The sequence below is a fragment of the Aspergillus novofumigatus genome (genome assembly GCF_002847465.1).
Source record: "Aspergillus novofumigatus IBT 16806 chromosome Unknown P174scaffold_2, whole genome shotgun sequence".
In the NCBI taxonomy this organism is placed as follows: Eukaryota; Fungi; Ascomycota; class Eurotiomycetes; order Eurotiales; family Aspergillaceae; genus Aspergillus; species Aspergillus novofumigatus.
The window spans coordinates 1,118,460-1,140,663 of NW_020194275.1; the positions used below are offsets into that span (position 1 = coordinate 1,118,460).

The 22,204-nt window shown below is 52.4% G+C and overlaps 8 protein-coding genes across 8 annotated transcripts; 3 read left to right on the forward strand and 5 right to left on the reverse strand.

The window, feature by feature from the left end:
- Positions 1-77: 77 nt before the first annotated feature.
- P174DRAFT_438472 (rRNA-processing protein RRP15) lies at positions 78-1,232 on the forward strand. Its single transcript, XM_024826550.1, has one exon. The coding sequence runs from the start codon at positions 135-137 to the stop codon at positions 1,035-1,037; it is 903 nt and encodes a 300-aa protein (XP_024685273.1). The 5' UTR covers positions 78-134; the 3' UTR covers positions 1,038-1,232.
- Positions 1,179-2,251, reverse strand: P174DRAFT_85761 (ferredoxin family 2Fe-2S iron-sulfur cluster binding protein). Its single transcript, XM_024832483.1, has 3 exons — positions 1,826-2,251; positions 1,650-1,756; positions 1,179-1,578 (listed from the first exon to the last, which is right to left on the reverse strand). Exons 1-3 carry the CDS (start codon positions 2,074-2,076, stop codon positions 1,334-1,336), a joined length of 603 nt encoding a protein of 200 aa, XP_024685274.1. The 5' UTR covers positions 2,077-2,251; the 3' UTR covers positions 1,179-1,333.
- Positions 2,252-2,316: 65 nt separating this feature from the next.
- Positions 2,317-4,290, forward strand: P174DRAFT_448421 (mitofusin complex protein UGO1). Its single transcript, XM_024828760.1, has 2 exons — positions 2,317-2,790; positions 2,869-4,290. Exons 1-2 carry the CDS (start codon positions 2,407-2,409, stop codon positions 3,979-3,981), a joined length of 1,497 nt encoding a protein of 498 aa, XP_024685275.1. The 5' UTR covers positions 2,317-2,406; the 3' UTR covers positions 3,982-4,290.
- Positions 4,291-4,612: 322 nt separating this feature from the next.
- On the reverse strand, positions 4,613-6,681 carry hapX (bZIP transcription factor HapX). Its single transcript, XM_024826551.1, has 3 exons — positions 6,607-6,681; positions 5,345-6,498; positions 4,613-5,288 (listed from the first exon to the last, which is right to left on the reverse strand). Exons 2-3 carry the CDS (start codon positions 6,455-6,457, stop codon positions 4,986-4,988), a joined length of 1,416 nt encoding a protein of 471 aa, XP_024685276.1. The 5' UTR covers positions 6,458-6,498; positions 6,607-6,681; the 3' UTR covers positions 4,613-4,985.
- A 1,618-nt stretch (positions 6,682-8,299) lies between these two features.
- P174DRAFT_365058 (zinc-dependent alcohol dehydrogenase) lies at positions 8,300-9,905 on the reverse strand (the record flags this gene model as incomplete). Its single annotated transcript, XM_024822036.1, has 5 exons — positions 8,300-8,578; positions 8,636-9,213; positions 9,281-9,508; positions 9,580-9,675; positions 9,740-9,905. 5 exons carry the CDS (start codon positions 9,903-9,905, stop codon positions 8,300-8,302), a joined length of 1,347 nt encoding a protein of 448 aa, XP_024685277.1.
- Positions 9,906-11,378: 1,473 nt separating this feature from the next.
- On the forward strand, positions 11,379-12,841 carry P174DRAFT_364431 (glycoside hydrolase family 71 protein; the record flags this gene model as incomplete). Its single annotated transcript, XM_024821988.1, has 3 exons — positions 11,379-11,474; positions 11,535-12,176; positions 12,239-12,841. The coding sequence occupies 3 exons, from the start codon at positions 11,379-11,381 to the stop codon at positions 12,839-12,841; spliced, it is 1,341 nt and encodes a 446-aa protein (XP_024685278.1).
- A 665-nt stretch (positions 12,842-13,506) lies between these two features.
- On the reverse strand, positions 13,507-16,164 carry P174DRAFT_384099 (putative protein kinase; the record flags this gene model as incomplete). The annotated part of the gene is made up of 1 exon (XM_024823191.1): positions 13,507-16,164. One exon carries the CDS (start codon positions 16,162-16,164, stop codon positions 13,507-13,509), a length of 2,658 nt encoding a protein of 885 aa, XP_024685279.1.
- Positions 16,165-16,546: 382 nt separating this feature from the next.
- Positions 16,547-21,069, reverse strand: P174DRAFT_475313 (class V chitinase Chi100; the record flags this gene model as incomplete). The annotated part of the gene is made up of 8 exons (XM_024830660.1): positions 16,547-17,427; positions 17,499-17,809; positions 17,885-18,017; positions 18,109-18,206; positions 18,290-18,594; positions 18,633-19,628; positions 19,682-20,836; positions 20,929-21,069. 8 exons carry the CDS (start codon positions 21,067-21,069, stop codon positions 16,547-16,549), a joined length of 4,020 nt encoding a protein of 1,339 aa, XP_024685280.1.
- Positions 21,070-22,204: the final 1,135 nt, after the last annotated feature.

Below are 22,204 nucleotides of genomic sequence, written 5' to 3' on the forward strand. Positions count from 1 at the left end.
CAATCGGAGCTCGGGTTTTCCTCTCCCGCCCCAAAAGAGAAAAGGCGAAAAAAAGTTACTGTCTAATGCCACTGCAGAGACAAGCTACAGCCAACGTCAGATTGATTCACCAACGCATTTGAAAAACAGATACGATGGCTCCTCCAATGGCGAAGAAGCGCAAGGTCTTAGACAGTCTGAAGAATAAGGCCGGTCGGCCCAAGAAGAAGTTCAGAAAGCAGCTCGAATACCACAGCAGTTCCGACGAAGCGGAAGAAGAACAGCCCACCGATTTCCAAGCAGTTAATCTGGCTGATTCCGATGCGGAGGAAGAAGAGAAGCCGGTAGAGCAGAAGCCACAGAAGCCAGCATCGAGCGAAACAAGGTCGCTAGGCGCTCAAAAGAAGAGGAAAGCAGAAGACAGCGACGACAGCTCTGCGGCTAGCGATAATGAGAGCGACGCGGACGACAACGATGCATCGGACTCGCCAGGTTCCTCTGATATGGAGGATGACGAGTTTGGAGACTCGGACACCTCATTGCCCACATCGACAAACGGACGCAGCAGGCCCGTCGCTAAACGAAATGACCCTACCGCATTCTCAACATCTATTTCCAAGATTCTTTCGACCAAACTGCCTACGTCAGCTCGGGCGGACCCGGTCCTGTCACGCAGTAAATCAGCAGCGCAAACTACTAGCGAACTTGCGGACGAGAAACTGGACAAGCAGGCGCGGGCGAAGCTCCGCGCAGAAAAGAAGGAGGAGCTAGACCGTGGCCGCGTCCGCGATGTCTTGGGCGTTGAGCGCGGTCTTACTGGTGTTGTTGCAGAGGAGGAAAAGCGTCTTCGGAAGATTGCGCAGCGTGGTGTGGTGAAATTGTTCAATGCTGTTCGCGCAGCCCAGGTCCGTGGAGAAGAGGCTGCCAGAGAAGAGCGGAAGAAGGGCACCATCGGCATGGGTGAACGAGAGAAGACCGTCAACGAAGTCAGCAAACAGGGCTTCCTTGAGTTGATCAGCGGAAAGAAGGGGAAACCGCTGAACATCGAGGAGGCTTAAAGGAGGCGCTCTTATTCAGGATGAACCGGTTTCTGTATGAACAGGGCGACAAGGCATTTACAAGGCGTTAGGGGTTTGGATGATGTTTCTTTGCATGCGAATAAAAGTTATACACCTGTTATACATTTATTTGGCTTTCGCACGAGTCAATAAGCCGGACAGTCCTTGTAGATACCCAGTGATATGATCATTGTCGTCCAAATGCATCCAGTAATCTGCTCATGTAACCTCATTCATGAAAGGGGAAAATTCCTGATAATATACAGATCGCCTTTGTTCCGGTCCTCTCCACCAAGTTATTTCTTCTGCGCAAAGTCGCTGGCCTGCAGATTCCGTGTCATCGAAGGTAGTCGGACAACAAGTCCGTCGAGATCCTTGTTCATCACCACCTGACATCCCAGACGGGATGTCTCCGTCAATCCAAACGCCAAGTCCAGCATATCGTTTTCATCATCGGACGGCTCCTCCATCTTGTCGAACACCTCCGGGTCCTCAACAATGACATGGCAGGTCGAGCAAGCGCAAGACCCTCCGCATGCACCTGCAAGGAAGAAATAAGATGAGCAAAATCAGACGGACAGTCGCGTACACAGCCCAGGAGTAAATACGAACCTTCCATTTCCAGATCGTTGGCCTGCGCAATATCCAGCAGGTTGTCTCCCTCAGCTACCTCGAAGTCGTGCTTCTGTCCGTCCTTATCGATGAATGACACATGAAGCCTAGACGACATAAATCAGCGACGAACGAGACATCGAATGGCCACCCTCTGCCCCCTGAAATTGACTCACTCTTCACCAGGCTTGGGGGGTGTAATATGGCCGTGCTGCACTCCCGCAGTTACCGAGAAGCTTCGCCGCGGGGAGTTGAATGTCCTCTGACCACCCCCCTGCGCAATTCTCCTGCCATACGACTGAACTCGCATCGTTGGTGTAGAACTGCTGATGAATCTCCTGGAATATGGCAGCCACATGCGATCGCCTTTCGCAGTTTTTGGTACTGCATGACGCAGTTGCTGACAAGCCTCCCTCCAGAACGACATGAGGACAGATAAACGCAGGCAGGGGGGAAAAAAAAACAATATACAAGCTACTAAATGATCAAAGAAATATATCCCCTTCACAGTGAGTAAGACAGCTCTGGATCTGACCAGGAATGACGAAGATATCTATACGGTCGATGGATGTAAGAAAAAATCCCGAAAGGCGGGAAATTCGGACATAAAGCGCAGCTTGAGAAATCCATCGGCGTCACTTTTCGTAGCTCCATCTAAAATCATCTCCCCGGCTCTGGGCAAAAGGATTTACCCACCACTTATCTTACATAGCTAATATTCCGAGCTATATCCACTGATTGATATAAATCCGCCATAATGAACTCCTCCCGTGAAGGGCCCAATCCTCTACGCCCGTACTATGTCCCTCCGTCGTTTGGCCTTGAAGCTTCCAACGCCTCATCGTCTTCACATACCGCGGCTCCGTCTTCCGCACAGGTCTTCGGAAGCTCCGCTCGCGACCTGCTACCGGATCTGGACTATTCAGAGTACCTGGAGAGCTCTCCCTCACTATCAGAATGGATTCGAGAAGCAATGGATGCGGCGATTTGGCGCTACACCAGCGTGCTGACTGCCCAGCCATTTGACGTTGCCAAAACCATCCTACAGGCGTATGTGGTGCCCGACTCGCAAGGTGGACAACGGCCTGCGGATGAACGCAGGAGGTCAGGTCGGATGGACTCCTTCGATGAGAGTGATGAAGTATGGGCTGCCAGTATCTGGAATATTCTCAAGCGCGTCTGGAAAATGGTTGCTAACAAGCATCTTTAATGGCGACAGGGCTCCCAAACTTCAGATGACGAGAGCAGTTACTTTACCTCTGCAGCTCCCATGGCCACATCGCCAACAGCCGCACGGAGCCGAAAGTCTCGACGCCATATCACAGACCGCAGCGGCTATATACCAGCTCCGCCGTCCTCGACCAAGTATAGCCTTACAATCAAGAACCCCTCGTCGTTGATGGAGGTCCTCTCACAACTGTGGACCACCAGTGGCCCAACCTCGCCATGGAAGGCGACCAACGCGACCTTTATCTACTCTCTACTCCTTCCGACGTTGAACACCTTTATACGCAGTCTCTTGTCTGCCATTGTGGGATTACCAGAAGAGGATATTGCGTCATCCATGACAGCCGATATTCTGACGTCGACATCACCTTTTGCAACATTGGTGCTCTCCTTTATTTCTTCGTCGCTGTCCGCCATGCTGTTGTCCCCCATTGACACCGCTCGCACCTTCCTCATCCTCACCCCAGCGACTCATGGGCCGCGTTCGCTCCTCCGAGCGATTCGACAGCTCCCCACCTCCAACTGCATGATCCCTTCCCACCTGATCCCTATCACCATCCTGCACTCGAGTCTACCCAATTTTATCACAACTACTACGCCGCTGTTTTTCAAGACCTACCTATCGATCGACCCAGTTCTGAATCCCTCCATGTGGAACCTTCTTGCTTTCCTGGGATCCGGCCTAGAGCTTGCTGTCCGATTTCCATTGGAGACTGTCCTGCGTCGTGCACAGATTGCCACGTACACATCGTCCAGTATCCGGCAGAAGTATGCCGCCACCTCTCGTTCGAACACGTCCGCTGCCACTGAGGAGGCATCTACGGTCGAGACCATCGTCCCCGTTCCTCAGACCTACCGTGGCATTGTAGGAACGATGTGGGGCATAGTCTATGAAGAGGGTGTCAGCGCGCCCTCTTCCGATGCTGAGCGGGTTCTCGGGAAGCCCATCTCTTCCAGGAAACGCCAGGGACAGGGCATCGGCGGCCTCTATCGGGGCTGGAGAATCGGTATGTGGGGTATCGCCGGTATTTGGGGCGCCGGCCTGTTAGGCTCCATCGGAGGCGGAGGGGATGAGGAAGTGATAGTTAGTGGTGGCCGCTTCTGATCACCCTTGGGTCTTGAAGCTTGAGAAAATATGCACCCTGTTCAATTCCTTCACTAACTCCCGCTCCTTTACCCTTTACCCTTTACCCTACTTATCGAAACCGTTCTCTACTCCACATTTGGAGGGCTTCCTCTACACTCACTCCTCTCTTTTGCGATCTTTTCTCGCCATGTACTAGTTATTCTGCGTTCGGAGCCAGGGCAGGAGTGGATGGCGTTGCGCCCGTTAGCGATTCCGGTTGATTCATGTACGTATGTATGTTGTATGTAGATAATACCCATTTTCCAAGGAGGCGAAGTCTGGAAGCTCCATCTCCGTGCTCTCATATCCATATCCGTACCGATACATCATTCGATGGATGTTATCATGTGAAGCTACATAAATGGTCCCAGCACTCGTTGAGAGTTGACTCGTTCATATGGACAACAGGCCAAGACAGAACATTCAGCAGAAATGGAATCACTCATTCTTCTGTTCATTTCGGTCAAGATATATACAATCCTGTCTGTCTAATCATTGTTTTATAGATTGAGTTTGTAGTCAAAGATATTCCAAATATTGTAACTTCAATAGTAAAGCAGCCCAGAACGCCATTCGTTTCGCCGTCTAAATCATCAGTCACATACATGTCCACCCAATTGGTTTTTGATATCCCCATCGCGATACTTCGACTAGACCGCGTTCTTTCTGGTTGCCTCTTTTTTTTGGTAAACCCCCGACCTGTCGCATCCAACATCAATGAAGGCAGGGGCTGCAGCCATGCGGCTCAAGTGTCATTGGTCGCTGGCCCTCTTCCAGTAGGATAAGGGAGTATAAAGAACATAAGAAAAGCTCTTGTAAGATAACGGACGCCAGTTCAAGGAGGTAAGAAAGTAAAACGGGGGGTTGCGGGGAAAGGTGTATAATACAAACTCGGACATGTCACGAGTCGGTTTGGGTATCATCAAAAAGTGAAGAGAAAGTAAAGAACGAGAGTAGTTCTGCAAGCCAGAGAAGCGGATAAATTATTTGTCGGCAAACCGTCGGTCAAAGTATCGCAACACGCCCATCACACTCGCAGCCTCAACTTCCATAGCGGCCCTTGGTACCCCACGATCATTTAAGGGAAAGTCTCGAGGTTTAGGCAAGGTATGAAGCTTGGGCAGCCATGATGATAGCTCGTCGGTGGCCCGGGAGAAATTAGGATGTCGTGAGAGGGTCGTGTAGGCGTCGGCACAAGATAAAGTCAAGGATGGTGCGGCCGACGATCCCGATGTCGAATTGTTATTGGAACCAGACCCGCCTCGCGAGACATTGGTGTTACGCGACTGGCAGCACCCGCCATCAGCGCCTTTGCCTCCGCAGCATCCGGACGGGGCAGCACTCGGGACCGGGAGGCGGCCAGAGTCTTGCAAAAAAGGGTCCTCCGGGGATCGGCGAGACACTGAGCGCATGTGCCAGGCCCGTTTGCGCAGGGATTTGTAGCCTGGCTGATGGGCGGCAGCGTAACTTCCGAGCGGACGTCGCCGTCGGAAGGGGGTGGTGTGAACTGCGACAGATTTTGGATAGGGGCAAGTCGGTTATTCTCAAACGAGTTCCTTCGCAGACGCTGTTCCTCCTGAGCGGCCATCTCCGCGCAAATGCACGGCGTGCCATCTGAACAGAACCCACAGGGATCAACAGCAGGGGACGAAACGGATGCCGGCGAATGATCCTGTTGTTGAATGGCGGCGAACCGGGACGTGAAATCAATTTCCATCTCTTCCGGGTCCGGCTTGATCTCAGGCTCAGAACGACCAGGCTTGGTAGTACCAAGACGTCTGGACTGTTCCTGAGCCACAACTCCCGGCATAGTGAAAGCATCCTCAATGCACTGGCAGTGCGATGTGGAGCAATCATTGCAGCCTAACGGTACCTCCTCTCGACCCTCCCCGCTGTCATTGTTGGACGCATCACCACTCTTTGGACGGTCGGAGGAAGGGTTTTGAGTGGATGTGGCAAGAGGAAGATGTCCTTTGTCGGAACTTGCAGCATTCCTGTCCGAAAGAGACGATCGGAACTCCTTCACAATAGCTTCCTTGGCGCTTCTTTCCACCGATACCTCCTTCTCTAACGCATGGCATCGATCGCGCCACCAGGTCATCTCGGAACGACACTGCTCCACCTCGCGAGAGAGATTGGTGATCTGCTCCTTGAATGCCGCAATGTGGATTTCGTGCTCATCTTCGATTTTCTTGATTTGCTCCTCGAGCTCATTAACGCGAGCAGCTCGCCGTTCTCTGAAGGCACGCTGGGCGGCTCTATTCTGGGCCTTGCGCTTTGTAGGAGGCGTATCTGTGGCCGGCTTCCTGCCTGGTTTTGGTCGGGGTGGGATTACCCATTCCTTGGACGTGATCGACCCAGGTGTGCCCGGACCAGGCGAAGGTGAGATGGCTGGCTTGGCAGCCAATGCGGGCACCAGTGGAGCAGGTGTGGGAGCTATTGAGGGTGTAGACATTATTACGGATGATGAGACTCCCTATATCTCAGGAAAGTGATCTGGATGGACATTAGTGGGATATTGATGGAAAATGAACAAGGTGGAAGAGAACGGTGGGTGGCATCGGGAAGGAAGGTGGACGGGAGCAGGGAAAGGAAGAGACTAACTTTTGGTGGTGTCACTTGGGGAGGTTCGGGCGGGAGAGCGGAAGTGCGCGCATCAGAGTTAGAGAGGGGAGGGAGTCAATGAGCTCAATGAAAGTCAAGAGACTCCGCTGGATTTTGTTTCTTCTCAGTAGACAGAATATATATGAGTAGTTTCAGTTAACTGATGAAAAAATAAAACAAATAAAAGAAACCAATCGAGACACTGGGGGAATGGAAGAGAGCGAGCAAAAGCCGAGGAGAGAAGAGTCAGAAGAGTAAGGGAGAACTTATTAAAAGAGGAAAAGAGAATTCGGATCAGATTAGATTATCGTGCGCGTCTTCCCGATTTCGGCGGTGCATTATTTCCACGGTAAGTACTCCGTAGATAGGTTACTTTAGGGTATGTGACGATCCACCCCGAGTCCACTTGGTCCATGGAGGTGTGCGCTGCATTTACGAATATCTTTCTACTGCAGCGGGGTTAGAATGGCCTTGTACTCAGTAAATACTCATTGCGTTGATGTTGTTCGTTGAGATTGAACTACGATGTGGCATTAGACAGCGTATACATATAGATATCAATAGCTCACGGGCTGCCTTACCTCGAAGCAATATTATAGAATCCTCTCATTCAAAAACCGCTTCATCCTCACTTTCTTCGAGTCCACGACAAACTTTTATCAGATTCCCCACAGTTGGGAGCCGTGTTCCTTCTTATGGAACGGTATTCCATTCTGGGACTAACTAACCACGTCCAGGCAGAACTTTCGGCCGTTTGGTGGGTGGTGATACCCCTCCCAGTGCTGAATGATTTGTCAATTGTCTGCTGTCTGCATCCAGTACCACTCTAGAAGAGGCAGTAACGAGCTCATTTCGCTGAATCAAACCAAGTTGACTGCTATACTCTGCGGCAACACAATCCTTCTCTCGCTTCAACTTACTCGACACCGGAATACCAGTATGCTGAAAAGTAGCAATCATTAAGGCTTCAGACGCGCACAGCAACTACCGTAGAAATGGAAATTTAGAACCACCAATCACAACTCCCTCTGATAGGAACTTTGCAACAGCATCCACAATGACCTCTGCTGGGTGAGCGAATAATGAGCAAACTCCAGCGGTCAATGACATATGATTTGACCCGGCTACTGATGATCCCTTCATCATCTGATCTTATCTGATCCCGCCTTACTTGTTTTGGTTCCTTCGGCTATATTCCATTCGCTTATTTGCCCAACATATTGCTGACCATTTGGTTGAGTGAATTCGTGACCGTTTCCAAATCTAGTATGAAGGAGAGAGTTTTCGGTCGGTCTCCTAATCATTTCCTCGCTGTGGTTTTCATTCCGTGGTTATCAGCCCTGGAATGCCGATCAGCGGAAACAAAATGGCGAAACCCGGGCCGGATTACTGTTGCTGCTATTGTCAATCATTTGGTGCATTGTCTGTAGTTACAATCAGTAGTATGATCGGTTCATAGACATTACATTATCCAGAATTACCCGTCTAGATAATCCGACGGAAATTTGACTTCCAAATAGGTAGGACAGTAATAGTCACTTCATAACTGACACAACGGCCCATCCCATAGCATCGAACAATCAACCCCAAGAACAGTTACAACCTCTCAGTTCTCCATCCAGAATACAATTTATCTGCACCTTCCTTAAGCGGCTCAAACGGTCCCCAGCAATACAAGATAGGACGTGCCCTTTTACAATACTGTCAGACTCGGAGATCCCGCAGCTGGAGGCGCGGAGAATCTGGTTTGCACAAAAATCTTTTGCATGCCCTCCTCTCGCTTGTCAAATAGCGTGTAGACTTTCTCCATGTCTTCCAGGCGCATGCGGTGCGTGACCATGTCCAGGGGGTTGATTTCACCTTTCTGGATGAGCTCCAACAGATGCTTCCAGTACTTTTGCACTGGTGCCTGGCCGTTACCAATCAAGCGAACACCCGTCTGCATCATAGCACCCACGTTGAAGTGATTCGTCTGCGATAAGTCGTTAATCTGGGGCGTTCCCAATATCGTGGAGAACAATTGACTTACGTAGCCAGCATAGACGCCGGTGACGCCCACTCGCCCAAAAGGCCGAACGGATGTGATCATCTCGTTCAAGATCTCTGATGTGTCCGTCTCCATTCCCAGGAGAGTCTCAAAGTAGTGCAGCCATCCCTTGGCATATTCGCCGGCGGCACACTCAAGAGCCACATCCGGGCCGCCGTGGACCCTCTTCTTCAATTCCGAAGTCACCGACTCTCCCCTTGGCAATTTGGTAAAGTCCAGAGTCTCGACCTTCGGGATCTTGGACTTGACAAAGTCAAGTCTCCAAGCACCTTCTCCACCGTCGATGAGGATAACTCTGCTGGCACCTTGATCGAAACTGAATTTGGCACACATCTGTCCAATGGGGCCTGCGCCCCAGATCGCAACAACGTCGCCTTTGTCCACTCCTGTATCAGTGACGCAGTGATACGAGGTGGCCAAAACATCAGATAGATAAAGTCCCTTCTCAAATGGAACATCATCCGGAAGCTGCAGCAAGTTGACGTCTCCTTCTGGCACACGAACATACTCCGCCTGCCCTCCCGCAAAACCAGCAGTGAAATGGCTGTATCCAAATATGCCTACCGCAAGCAGAATCAGTGAGTAATACTTCTTTGGGAGTCGGATCGCTCCGCAGGTGTCACTGACCGGCTGTCCGTTTGCCATACAATGCGTTTGCAATGCTATTGGAGTTTGTCCGTTCGCACGCCGAAGTCAGCTGTTTCTTGCAGTTCATGCAGTTCCCACAGGCGATTGGGAACGCGGCCACCACACGATCGCCGGTTTTGATATCCTTGACGCCAGGTCCCACGCTTTCAACCACACCACAGAACTCATGTCCGAGAACATCGCCCTTTTCAAGTTCGGGAACGACGCCTATGACACGGGGGTTAGTAATGCGCGTCTTTTCCAGAGTGTGTTGCGGCTATGGTAACCACAAATCATACCGTGATATAAATGGAGGTCGCTTCCACAAATTGTGCTTCCCGTCACCTTGACGATGACATCAGCTTCATCAATCACTCTAGGTTTAGGCATTTCGACTGTTGGTAAGGCCATCGATGTCAGAGAGAAGTAATACACTGCGCAGGATCCCTGAGAACCCACCAACTTTGATGTTGTTTTTTCCTTGCCAGGTTGTCGCCTGGATTCTGGCACCCGTCCCCTGTCCATATTCATTCTTGGCATAATTGCTCACATCAGTCGTGACAGCTGCATTGTCTCCATGTCCAATGACCTTCTCCACGAGCCCTGCAGCTTGAGAGGCGGCCATGTCGAGTTCCTATCACGTGAAGTTGTCCAAGATGGATTCTCTAGCTTCGATGCGTAGTCAGATATATACTGTAGGTGAAACAATCGATTCCTTTCCGCCATGATAGAGTCGGTTGCATTGCAGTCTTCTTATATGAGTTGATCGTGGCACTGACATCACCCCTTCGTCACAGCCGGGGTCAACCTGGATTTCCTGAAAAGAAGGACCGTTGTCTTAAAAGTGATCGATCGAGTCTCGAGCGCCATTCAATTGGCATGTCTGCATGGCTCGTGATTAGTTCTGGTTGAGCGACGATAATAATGTTATTCGTACGAAGTACCATGACCGTGCAAGACTTCCAACGGTAAGCGATGTCGATCATAACTAAGGTACGGATAAGACATCTGCGTCACCAGGAAATCATCATTCTTCGCGATGTTGCCACGAACAGACTTCAAGATAAGTGTTGGAAATTAGAGAACATTTTCGCATGTCGACCTGATCAATGTAACTAGTCCATGTGCGATTAGCTCGTTCAATAAATAACTGATGAAAGTCGCGCGACGGATATGATGGCGACCGTATCCAGCGACTTGGCCTTTTGTCTTGGCCTCGTCCACCGCATTCGCACCAGAGAATATACAAGATCTGAGATCTCACAATCTCCGGCAAAACAAAGCCACGCTCTGCTTAACGATATCAAAGATCCCGTACGATGGTGATGCGTTGTCGTCTATGCCATTGCGGTTTGCTCGAATAAATACCAAATACCTCTCGAGACCGATCCACTCAAGACTCATTCTCGAAGACGCTTCTTATCTTGTGCATTCTTCCGCAAGGTGGAATGGGACTAGTCGAAGTTTTCTCTGATAGTTTGCTCATCCTTTATCCCCAGCTTCTTCATAATCGCGTGGTTCTCCTTGCGCAATTGCCATGAAGAGGCACCTTGATCGTCTTCTGCGTCATGTCCATACCAAAGAGAGACATCCACAATCCGATCCTCTTCCCGTCCAAGGTAGGCATGACTTTCATACATTCTTCCTCTCCTTGCCATGCCTGATACGACTCACAATGTTTTGTTTTTGATTGCGTCTTGAGCAAGATGTGGTCGCGTATGTCTCGTTCAAAATCCCCGAGTGATTGCGGCGGACTGCACAAGCAAGTCGATTACGATATGATCAGTAGAGGATAGGCATCTTCCAGGATTGTACCAAAATTGGCCGAATTCATTCACTGTATGAGCTGACTGCGGGGACAATCTTCTCGAGTCTGTTTTCTGCTTCACGCTCGTCGATGCCTGGAGTAGGTTGAGGCAGTTGGACGAAGTGAATACTTCAGGCTCTTCTTGGTCAATTCACCGTTGCCTTCTTCATTCGGTCGTACTCACCTAATTTCTTCTCGTCTTTCCTTCTATCTTCCCTTTCTCTTTCTTTCCCTATCCGAGTTTCGCCTTCTACGTTTCTTGAACCTCATAGCCCCGTTTCCATCACCAAGATGATTCTCACGTACTTGGTTCTTACGCTGCTTGCAGTTTCCTCAGTCGTGTCTCAGTATCCCGTCGAAGAGCAGAGCGTCTTCGCCCATTTTATTGTGAGACTACTCCCCCAGGAGATTCAATCATAACCTGGCATTGAGTACTGACGCTTCTAGGTTGGAAATGCGGCGGCCATGACACCCGCCCAATGGGAGGCGGACATCGTAGAAGCTCAGAAGGCTCATATTGATGGCTTTGCATTGAACATTGCACCCCAGGACGACTACACTGATAGAGTGCTCCAAGTCGCATATGATGCCGCGGAGAGCGTGGGCAACTTTTCTCTGTTCCTCTCCTTCGACTACTTGTCTGGTGGACCATGGCCCGCAGATCGAGTGATAAAGACTATCAACGCATTCAAGGATCGACCTGCACAGTTTTACTTCAGGGACAAGCCCTTGGTGTCAACCTTCGAGGGCGTAGGCAACATAGGTGACTGGCCAAATATCAAGGTAGCAACTGGATGTATGTTCATTCCGTGCTGGACGAGCCTGGGCCCAACGGGCATCGTCGGTGTCTTAGACATTATCGACGGTGCTTTCAGCTGGGACGCCTGGCCCGTCGGAGCCCAGGACAAGGACACAGCCAGTGATGAGACATGGATGAAAGCGCTTGCGGGGAAGCCGTATATGCTGCCGGTGGCTCCTTGGTTCTACACCAATCTCCCTCAGTGGCATAAGAATTGGCTATGGCGCGGTGATGACCTGTGGCATTACCGCTGGCGCCAGATCATGGATTTACAGCCGCCTATCGTCCAGGTAAATTCCCCTTTAGTCGGATATGTTCATCGACCGCTTGCTCTAACGATATGCTGGCTCAGATCCTCAGTTGGAACGACTATGGAGAAGCACACTATATCGGACCGATCTATGAAGAGGGCGTGCCTGAGGGAGCTTTACCTTATGTCTCTGGGCATCCTCATGACGCGTGGCGCACCTTCTTGCCTCACTACATCGATGCATACAGACGGAACAGTCCAACATGCCAGCAAAGCTCATGCAGATTTTCCACGCTTTCGAAAACCCAGTACCCCATCTCGTTTGCGGATAAAATCGTGTACTGGTACCGTTTGAACCCCAGTGGCTCGGGTAGCGCCGATGGAACCACTGGTAACAATCCTGCCATGGGCCAGCCCGCAATGCCTCCCCAAGAAATTGCTCAGGATCGAGTCTTTGTCAGTGCCTTTGTTCCGGAGCCGAGCCATCTGTACGTCCAAATTGGGGAGAATCGCCCGACAGTCCTTAGGGCACAAGCGTCAGTTATCAACCACTTTTCAGTGCCTTTTAACGGACAGACGGGTCCTGTGAAATTTGCCATTGTCCGTGACCACGAGGAAAAGGCATGGGCCGTGGGACCAGCTATCACGAACCAGTGTAGACATAACAAGGTGGACTGGAACGCCTACGTGGGGTCGAGTGACTAGAGACTGGGACGAAGCTGTCGGCGACAGATTTGCATATTTCATGTCGATATTATGAATGATATTTTTTTTTATCCCATTGGTTGTAGTCACTCCTTGACAATCAATATCGGAATGGCGACTAACTGCCTTACCTACAAGCTTCATCTGAGGGTAATATCAGTTGCCAAAAAAGCAGTGACTACTATGCTGAATATAAAAGTAGATCAAACACATATGCTAATCATGAATAAGAGTTAGTCGATTGATGTGAAGTGTCGAGCGACAGTCTGAAATACATCAGAACCCTCGGAATAAAGCCAGCATCTGAAAGCAGTTATACTCTCCCATGTTCACGTCTCCTTATTACTAGTTGCACCTCACTGTCACACCCGCAAGCTCAACGTCTGTAAGCTCTGAAACATACCTTCAACATCTCCTTAAGGTGTTATTTAAGTCGAGCCTGGTACTGGAAGGTACTTCAGCTAGTTGAGCCCAAACTATTATAGCTTCTTTGATTGTCTGTTCTACTAGTTACTTCATACTTCATACAATAGAGTCAGCTCACTAAAGGACCTAACTCCGGACCTCATAGAAGGTAACTCCAGGACTATCATGTTTATGTTATCCACGTCCTGGTGGGGCGTCTTAAATGTCAATAGGTTTTGACACCAAATCTCTTGTCTCATCTAATTCTGGGCAGATGTGCAATCTTTTGCCTTCCCTCTTCTTGCTGCTACCGCTGCCTCCAGGCCAGCCGTGACCTCGACGTACACAGCCCTCGGTACGGGCCGACAGATGTGACCCGGCACAGGCCAGACTGGTTTAGGCCAGACCGGGTGTGGAAGGGCGATATCTGCGCCGGCATCGACGAGCAAATGGACGATCCCAGAATGACCCATCTCCATCGCTATCTGTACGACCCTTCCGCAGGAGAAGTTGGCCGGGAGTGTCGAATCTCTGGTTTCATATCCATCTCCACGACGACCGCCTAGATCGTGGTACGCGGTATTGGCATCAGCACCGTGTTCAAGGAGCAACGCTACCAGAGCCACGTTGCCTAGTCTAGCAGCCCGGACGAGAGGAGGCGTCAAGTCCTCCGCTTCGAGTCCTCGCGAAAGATTAGAGTCGTAGTCCCCAAAGAAGGGATGGGGCGGAAGAGGCCGATCAGATTCTTCAAAGTCACAGCGCACGCCATGTGCAAGCAGGGTCTTGGCGGTCGTGATGTCCTGCTGCTCCACTGCGAGAGCGAGGGCTCTGGTGCAGGAGACGCGGTCGGTTTTCTGCACAAGAATCTCAACCAGCCTCTGGGACTTTCTTTTCACTGCCTTGAGCAGCGCTGGTCCGTCTCGTGGGGAGACGGTGAAGTTCGCGTCAGCGCCGTTCTCCAGGAATAGACTGGCGAGATCCAGCCTTTCGTGCTCTACGGCCCATTCTAGTGGTGTAACTGGTATGATGTCCCGAGTCTCTGATCTTATCCCTATACCGTCGGGCGTCTGGTCATAGTCGAGAATCCGCACGTTCAGGTTTGGACTGTATCTGAGGATTTCAGAAAACACATGCTGGCTGTATCCAGCTTCCAATGCAGCTGCGAGTGCTTCATGTTCAACTGCTGGGGCCAACATCTTGTCCCGCACTGCAGCTTTGGGTTTGGCCGTAACCCTTTCGTCTGTGAAACGGTTCTTGAAGTAAAACTCTTGCTTTGTCGGCTCCCACGCAAACTCCCATCCATCATCATCATCATCCCCGCGATTCTGTGAGACTGAAGCATTCTTGTCTGCAGCGTGGCTTTTACTTTGGTCATCGACTGAACCTATTGGTATCCACAAGGGAAACTCGGTGGTGCCTATTTGCTCGTAGACCGCTCCTTCAAATTCTCGTCGCTCTCGTCCCGGGCGTTTGAAGGGCTGGTATGTACAAGGCTCCCGCCAGAAGATCACTGCGGCGTCGTGGGGTTTGAAGGGAGTTGTGTATTTCCGCCGGAGGCATTCATGCCACTTCACAGCGTGGAAGAATGGGTGGGCTTTCACTTCGGCGGCTCCGTTTGCACCTAAGCGTTCTATAGGGTCTTTACCAAGGAGCTTTATTAAAATGTCCTTCGCAGTCGATGGCAGGCTCTCAGGTAGCTGTAGGTCTTGGCCAAGGATCTTACGCCGGCGCTCGCGGCCATCCTTGTGGTAAAAAGGGGGTATGCCCGTCAACATTTCATAGAGAATAATCCCCAAAGCCCACCAATCCACTGCCCTGGAAGCCTCTCGGTCGTCAAGAAGAGCCTCAGGGGCTGGATACTTGGGTGTGCCGGGCAAAATGTGATCTCCATCCCCCAGTTCCAATGCGAAAAGGCCAGGCTTGCATAGACTGACATGGCCAGAGGAATCCAGGAGAATATTCTCTGGCTCCAAAGAATTGAGAATGATATGCTTGTCTTCATGCAGGTATTCCAGTATGCAGACCAGCTCCGCCGCATAAAATCTCGCCTTGTGGACACTAAACTGCCGCTCTCTTTGCAAATGGTCAAAAAGGTATCCGCCGCTGGCCAGTGGCGAAAGTAGATCCAGCGCCCCTTCAGACGACCTGAAAGCGAATTTGAGCGGTGCAATGAAAGGGTGTTGGATGGCAGAGCGGAGGCTAAGGCTGGGTGCCATGTTAACAACGTCTGCATCTGCGTCAGATTCAGGAGCAGCACCAGCGTGCACGGTGCGGATATCAACAGCCTTCATGCCGTAGCTTCGGCCGGTGTCTTTCTTTTCAACATAGATGAGATCAAGATCACCAGAACTGTTCTCCCCGCGGACACTCCACACTTCCTGCGTCTCCAAGGGTGAAACCTCCTTCTGCGTGTAGGAGACCTCGACCTCCACTCTCCCCGTGCCATCCTGGACGTCCACCCTTTGCTTACCCGAACTTATCAGGAACGGGTTCAATCTGATCAGTCCAAGGGGGATGCACTGGTTTTCGTATTCCCCCGACGACGACGACGACGACGACGCCGCATCAGAGTCGCTGCCGTCCCTGACGAATAGAGATACCGTCAACTCGGAGGCCGGAGACGCAGAGACCTCAAACTTGAATGGCCGGTGCCCTGCTGCCCATGAAACCGCTCCCTTGGCGGCGTAGACGGCCATCGCCTCTGTGGACAGCTGGAGCCCTTCATATTCTCCGATCGCGTACGGGCGCCATCGCTCGCACATTTTCGGGTCTGGATCCGGGTCTGGGTCGTCTGGGACTGGGACTGGGATTGGGAGGCTCAGGCCATAAGCCCAGCCGAGCTTAACAGTCAGGATTCCAGGACCGGTCTGGTCACCCGTACCATCATTGCTTTCACTTTTGTGGAGGGCCTCAGGCATTTGATTTTTGTATTTGTTCTATTTTGGAGGGGAGTTGTAGAGAGAGGGCTAAAAATGTCGAGAACCTGGTGGGGGTTAGTGTATATATATATATATATATATGCCCCCGTAGAGCCTGACACGTGATGTGCCCCCCTCCCAGGGGGTTTGGTCGCCTTAGGGGCAGTAACGAGAGACACAATTCTACCGTGATAGGTACTTGGACCTGGTACTACGCGCAGGTATTTGTATAGGTGGGCAGGGACCCGCGTACTCCTCATCAGTGCGCCTGGATTGAATACAACTATTCATCGGGAACAAGGCTACAAGCTATGGACATGGACATGGTACACTAGGACATATCTAAAACCAGTTACAAGTAACAAGGACCCCTAATCACTAACTAAGCAGAAGTTGTCATCGGACTTGTACTTGTCGCCCCCCAGGTCATCGGCACATAGGTCTTCTCCGCCGTCCCAGACTGCATGTTGATAGCCTCATAGAAACTCTGGAACTCTTGCAGCTGCTCGTCTGTCCAGGACGGGAAGGCCGGCGTGTCCAGCGTCTTCCCGGTGCCTCGCGCATCCAGTATGGTCCAAACGTCCTCGTCATCATCATCCTCCTCCTCCTCCTCGGCCTCGATGTCAAAGTCAACGTCAACGTTGACGTCTCGCTTCGTCGGGCCAACCCCCCCACCTTTGCACGAAATCTTCGGTCCTCCAGCCGAAACGATCGCCCTCTCCACGCAGCCTTCCTTCATGAAGAAAGGCAAGTTGAAGTACACATACGCATAGTGCTCCGAGGTCTCCTCGTGAAACTCCCAGCCCGTCATAGCGCCGCACCCGCCCTCCTCGTTGTTCAGTGAGTCGCCGCCGTCTGAGACCCAGCCGTCGATATTGTAGATCTCGAACGTCCAGTATAAGATGCTATCCCAGAACATGCAGTCTGCAGTCGGCGTGGGAGTGGGCTCCTCCGTCGTTGTTGTCGTCGACTTCGTAGTCGTTGTTGTTGTCGTGGTGGTGCTGAGGCCCCATGCGGAGCTGACGCGAGACATGACCTCAGCATCGAGGGACGAGAGGTCCGCCGCGCCGACAAAGGCTGTCGGGAAGGGGTCGTCGTCCATAGAGTCATACACAATCGTGTATTGAGCGCCTTCGTTATCAGGGTCCTCGTCATCATCGTCGTCGTCGTCATCGTTGTTATTGTTGTCCCCTCCGCCACCGCCAGGAGGGCCAAATGCACCCGGGGGACAGAAGGGGCAGTCGGGATTGCAGAACAGAAGACCTAGATGGTGTGAAAGTCGTGTTAGTTGCTAAGGTCATTTCAACATGTAGAAGAGAAACACAGCGACTCACAACTAGTGCCGCACCCAGGACAGCCCGGTTCGGCCGTAGGGGTCGGTGGCTTGCCAGGTGTCCAGGAGGGTTTCTTGGAATTGAGCCCAGGGTCCGTGGACCCAGGTTCCGGCGTGGTCGTGGGGTGCGGGTTGGGTGTGACAGTGATGGGTGTCGGGGGCAAGGTCGTCCCGCCGATGACGGTGGTGCTTCCACCCAGAGTCCTCGTCTCAACCGGAGGCGAGTAGGTTGAGGAGCCCCAGATGATGGGGTCCAAGGAAATTGTCGTGGTCTCGGTGGCCCCGATGATAGAGGTGGTGCCGCTTAGTACGCTGAAGAGGAAACGAGTTGAGTTGGTTAATAGGGAACTTGCCTTCTCCCAGAGGTATGGAAGGCTTTCGACTTACGGGGTAACGATAATGGTAAATGGAGGTGGCTGCACCGAGCTTGTCAAGATGATAGGAACGGGGCCACCTGTCGAGCTGGAGCTGGAGCTGCTAGGAAGGGAAACGCCCCAGACATTGATGGCCGTAGTCGTCACTGGAAAAGGGCGCGTTCGTTAGTGAACTGCGTACCCCTACCGGTGGAGAGAAGAAGAGGAAGAAGAGTCAGGTATAGAGAGAGTACTCACAAGGAGGAATCGTGATCACCGTCAGCCACGACTCATAGACGTATGCCGGATAGGTCGTGGTTGTGCCGTCGGAAAGAGTGCTTGTGCGCGTGGTAAGACTGGAGTACGAGATGGTCGTCGTCCACGGAGGGAAAGTGATGGTTGTGGGAGTTGATAGAGGCATGGGGGCCAAATGAGCGACGCCCCGGGAGGAGCAGTCACCACAGGCGCTGCGGAGTTCCAGATATCCGGATTTACATAGATGGTCCCGCCGGATGATGAATTGTCGTTTGAGCCACTTCCACCGCCGTTCTCGGACTGCAAGTCCACTGCCCAGTCTGCGGTTCCCAGGAAAGCGAGCCCCGGGTAGAGGGCTTTGCGCGTTGCCTTGTTGTCCTCGTCCATGTACGCGACCCACTCCGTGTCATTGAATACGACAATGTTGGAGTACGAGTTCGCATCCCAGAGCTCCTGGACGGTGGGATTCTGGCGGATAATCTCACGGATCTCGTAGTCGGAGATGTAGCCAGAGGTGTCGGTGCAACGGCCCGCGTACGCCCCGAGTCGGGCCCCGTGTAGGTGCATTGCTCGGTCCAACAGCCGGGGGTGCTCATCTTGAATGAGCGGCCGTAGCTGCTGACACCGACGACGATCATGTTGGACGGCACACCCGCCTTTGTGATCATGGAGAGCGAATTGATAGTCTCGGTGAGGTTGACGTGGGACCGCAGACAGTTGCCCAACCCCTGGTCGTAGGACGGACACCCGGGAGTTGCGTACTTGTTGATGTAGTCCCACTGCCCGTGGAGATCGTAGGTCATGTACACCACGTAGTCGACGACGAGACTCAGAGCTTCGATCGGGAAGTACTGGAGGTACCAGAACGAGGCGGGTGCGGTGACGGAGACCGTCTTGCCCGATGGTATCTCCTGCTTGAGCTCGTTCAGCAGCAGGAAGAAACCGGTGGTGTCAGCCTCGGTGCCCGCGGGAATGCCAGGGATGTCGGGCTCGGCAGGATATTCCCAGTCCCAGTCGACGCCGTCGAGGTTGTAATCGTCTAGGAACTTGATGATGTTCGTGACCAGCGTCTTGCGATTGGCCTGGGTTGCCACAGCATTGCGAAAGATCTGGTATGTGGCGAGCTCCGTAGAGAACGCCCACCCGCCGACAGAAACGATCTTCTTGATGCCGGCCATACCCTTGAAGAGGGGTAGCTGGTCCGCAACTTCATCGATGTTGATGGAAAAGTCCTCGTTTAGCGTAATGAAGGAGTAGTGGATGTGCGTATAGGCTGAAGTGTCAATGCTATTGACGGACATGCGCAGGCAGGAGCGTTTCCAGTTGAAGGCTTCGAAATAAGCAATGCTGTACGTTTCCGCGGGTGCGCTGGACGTGACGATATCCATGCCGCAGTTGGAGATGCAGCCGTTCTGGCCAGGGGCAGCCGTTCCTGGAGCACCCGTGGACGAGTTGGAAGGCGTGCAGAAGTCTCCCGTCGTTCCGCACTGACCCCAGATATTGCAGCACGCATTCAACGGGCACTGGTTCAGGGTGTTCAGGTCCGTCCCCGGGGTGCTTTTGCCGTGTCATTGACCTGCGGTCCACAGACAGCATTTGGAATGGTGGCCGGCATGGGCGGGTAGCCAGTGCTGAGACAGATGTTGTAGTCAGCAAACAGCTTCTCACAGCCGTTCCAGCCCCAGGTCTCTTTATTGAAGGACTCGATCTTCTCGTTAGTGAGGTCGTAGGCCGCCGCAAGTGATGCGCACGAGTCGCCCGTCTTCACGAGATACGAGTAGCAGTACCCGTCCGCGCCGGGCTTTGGCGTGAAATCTGGAAGGGTACCGGCACTACAGCAGACATGCTTGCCTGGGGTCAAGCTCGAGCATAAACTGGAGGAGGGATTGTATTGTGTGAACTGTGCCGGCGTGATGCCGCATTCGGCCGCCAGTGAGGCACACGAGTCTCCGGACTCTACCTGAATGGTGCGGCACTCGGTGGCACGAGTTGAAGCAAGCTTGGTCGAGTTGCTGGAGCGGGTGATGTTGGTCGCAGCAGGAACGAGATAGGTCACTGTCTGCCAGTCAGAGGCAGTCATCCTGGTCTCCGTAGACACACAGCTGCCGTTCTTGGATACCTGCAGTCCACGCTGGACAGCACCCAGGTCGCCCTTGGTATTGACCAGGACACTCAATGAGTACCGGGCCGTGGGATTGCTGCACAATTCGACTGACAGACTCTCGGCAACGCGGCCGTCGTCTTTGATTTGAGCGCTGAGCTTCTGGAGAACCGCGCTGATCACCCCCTGGCCAGCCAGGCCTGAACCAGCATACACACCCACAGCCACGTCCCGGGAGTAGGCGTACTTTATGGTCTCGTTGCAGCCGGCATCAGACAGGGTTGCAAATGCCCCCAGTTGCTCCAGAGCAGCGGCGACATCAGCCACGCGGCTCGAAGACGAAGCACCCGAAGATGCCAACTGCAAAGACGATGTCGTCTGGGTCTGCGCCACGCCCTTCAAAGCGCAGGCAGAATTAGAATTAGAAGTCGGCGCATTATTATCCGATAGTCCTGCGTAGTCCGCGGTACACGCAGAAATGGCGACATGCGACTTTTCGTCGTCAATGGGGTTGACCAGCGCAAAGTCCAGGAGCATGGGCCTTTTGCACGCCCTGTCGAGACGGTCGAGGCTGCCGTATACGAACCAGGCGCTGGTATCGATACCAGCACTGCTGCAACCCCCGGGCAGCTATCTCTGCCCTGGTGATGCAGCCGCGAGGTGTAGTTCCCGGCAAGGATGGCCTCTCGCGCACTTGCCAGGTCTGTTGGACTGCCGGCAACCGTCTTAGAGACGGTGCTGATAGAAAGGGACGCCAGAAAAGCGTTGGCCGCATCATTGGCATTGCTGCTTAATGCCAGAGCGGCTGAGGAAGCCCAGACGACTGCCAGAGGAATGGCAGTCGCCAGCGAAGGTAGTCTCATCTTGATAGCAGCAAAGAAATGGCCGCTTCGAGAGACAAAGCAGACCGCAAAGAATGTTTGAGGGGGTAGAGAGAAGGAGGGCCTCTGGCACCAGTCTCGAAGTTGATCGCTTATGAAGGAGCGTGAACAATGCTGCGCCTCTTGGACATGCTCCTATGAACCCCCTATTAACCGATCCGGATGCTGGCAATCCCGGCTCCTTCAGAGGTATTTAGGAGCACATAGTAGATACCTTCGCTTGACGCTTGTACTGCAGTAAACTAGCGGTATGTTTTGATAGCGTGAGCCGCAGTTGGGCCCAGGCATGAAAAACATCCCTGTATCTCTGACATGTGTGCATCAACGCCACCCACAGGGCCACAGGAAGAATGCTCGTTTGCTGTCCTGTGTGAGCAGGGTAGTATCGAGGTGAGCAACTAAGTAGTGGACTGCATGATTGGACTGGTAGTGGTGCATAATCATCTCGGACGTTGGGATGATTACGGCTTATTCTAGCACTAGCAGCCTGCCATCATGCATCCGCAGCATACGCACTTATGGAGTACTTCCTTTGGACCTGCCTTAGCTCTCTGCTAAGAGTCCTAGCTGCATGGTTCGAGTCATGGGTTAATTTGGGCTCCTTCAGCTCGCTTGCACCAACCCCCCCACACCCTTTTCCTCGGTTACATTGCACTATACAAGTCGGCATTTACTTTCCGCATGAATCAAGTACGCACTCAACTGATCGACAGGCTCAGAGCCTCAGACCATGAGTGCTGAATGGCTGCCAAGAAGCCGGCCCTTAACAGGCGTCCCTCTAACTATATCACGCATGCTAGTAGCCTCAAACTAGAAAATGAGCCGGCGCAATACTGCGGCTACTGCCTTTATCCAGAGTACGGCCCGATGAAGGCTGGCTTGAATCCTGGTGATATCCCACCAACCACACATGGGCCCTTTTGAACACGGATGTAAGAAGAGTGTGGCGGGGCGTAATTGCCAATTCCGCCCCCCGAAGCCACTAGCAAGGACTAGCATTTTGGCGAGATTGCAACTTGCAAGTGCATACAAACCCGTGAGAAGTATACTAGCGGCCAGTACAGAGTAGAAATCGGTGACATTGTACTACGGTGCGTTGCAAACCAGTCAGACATGC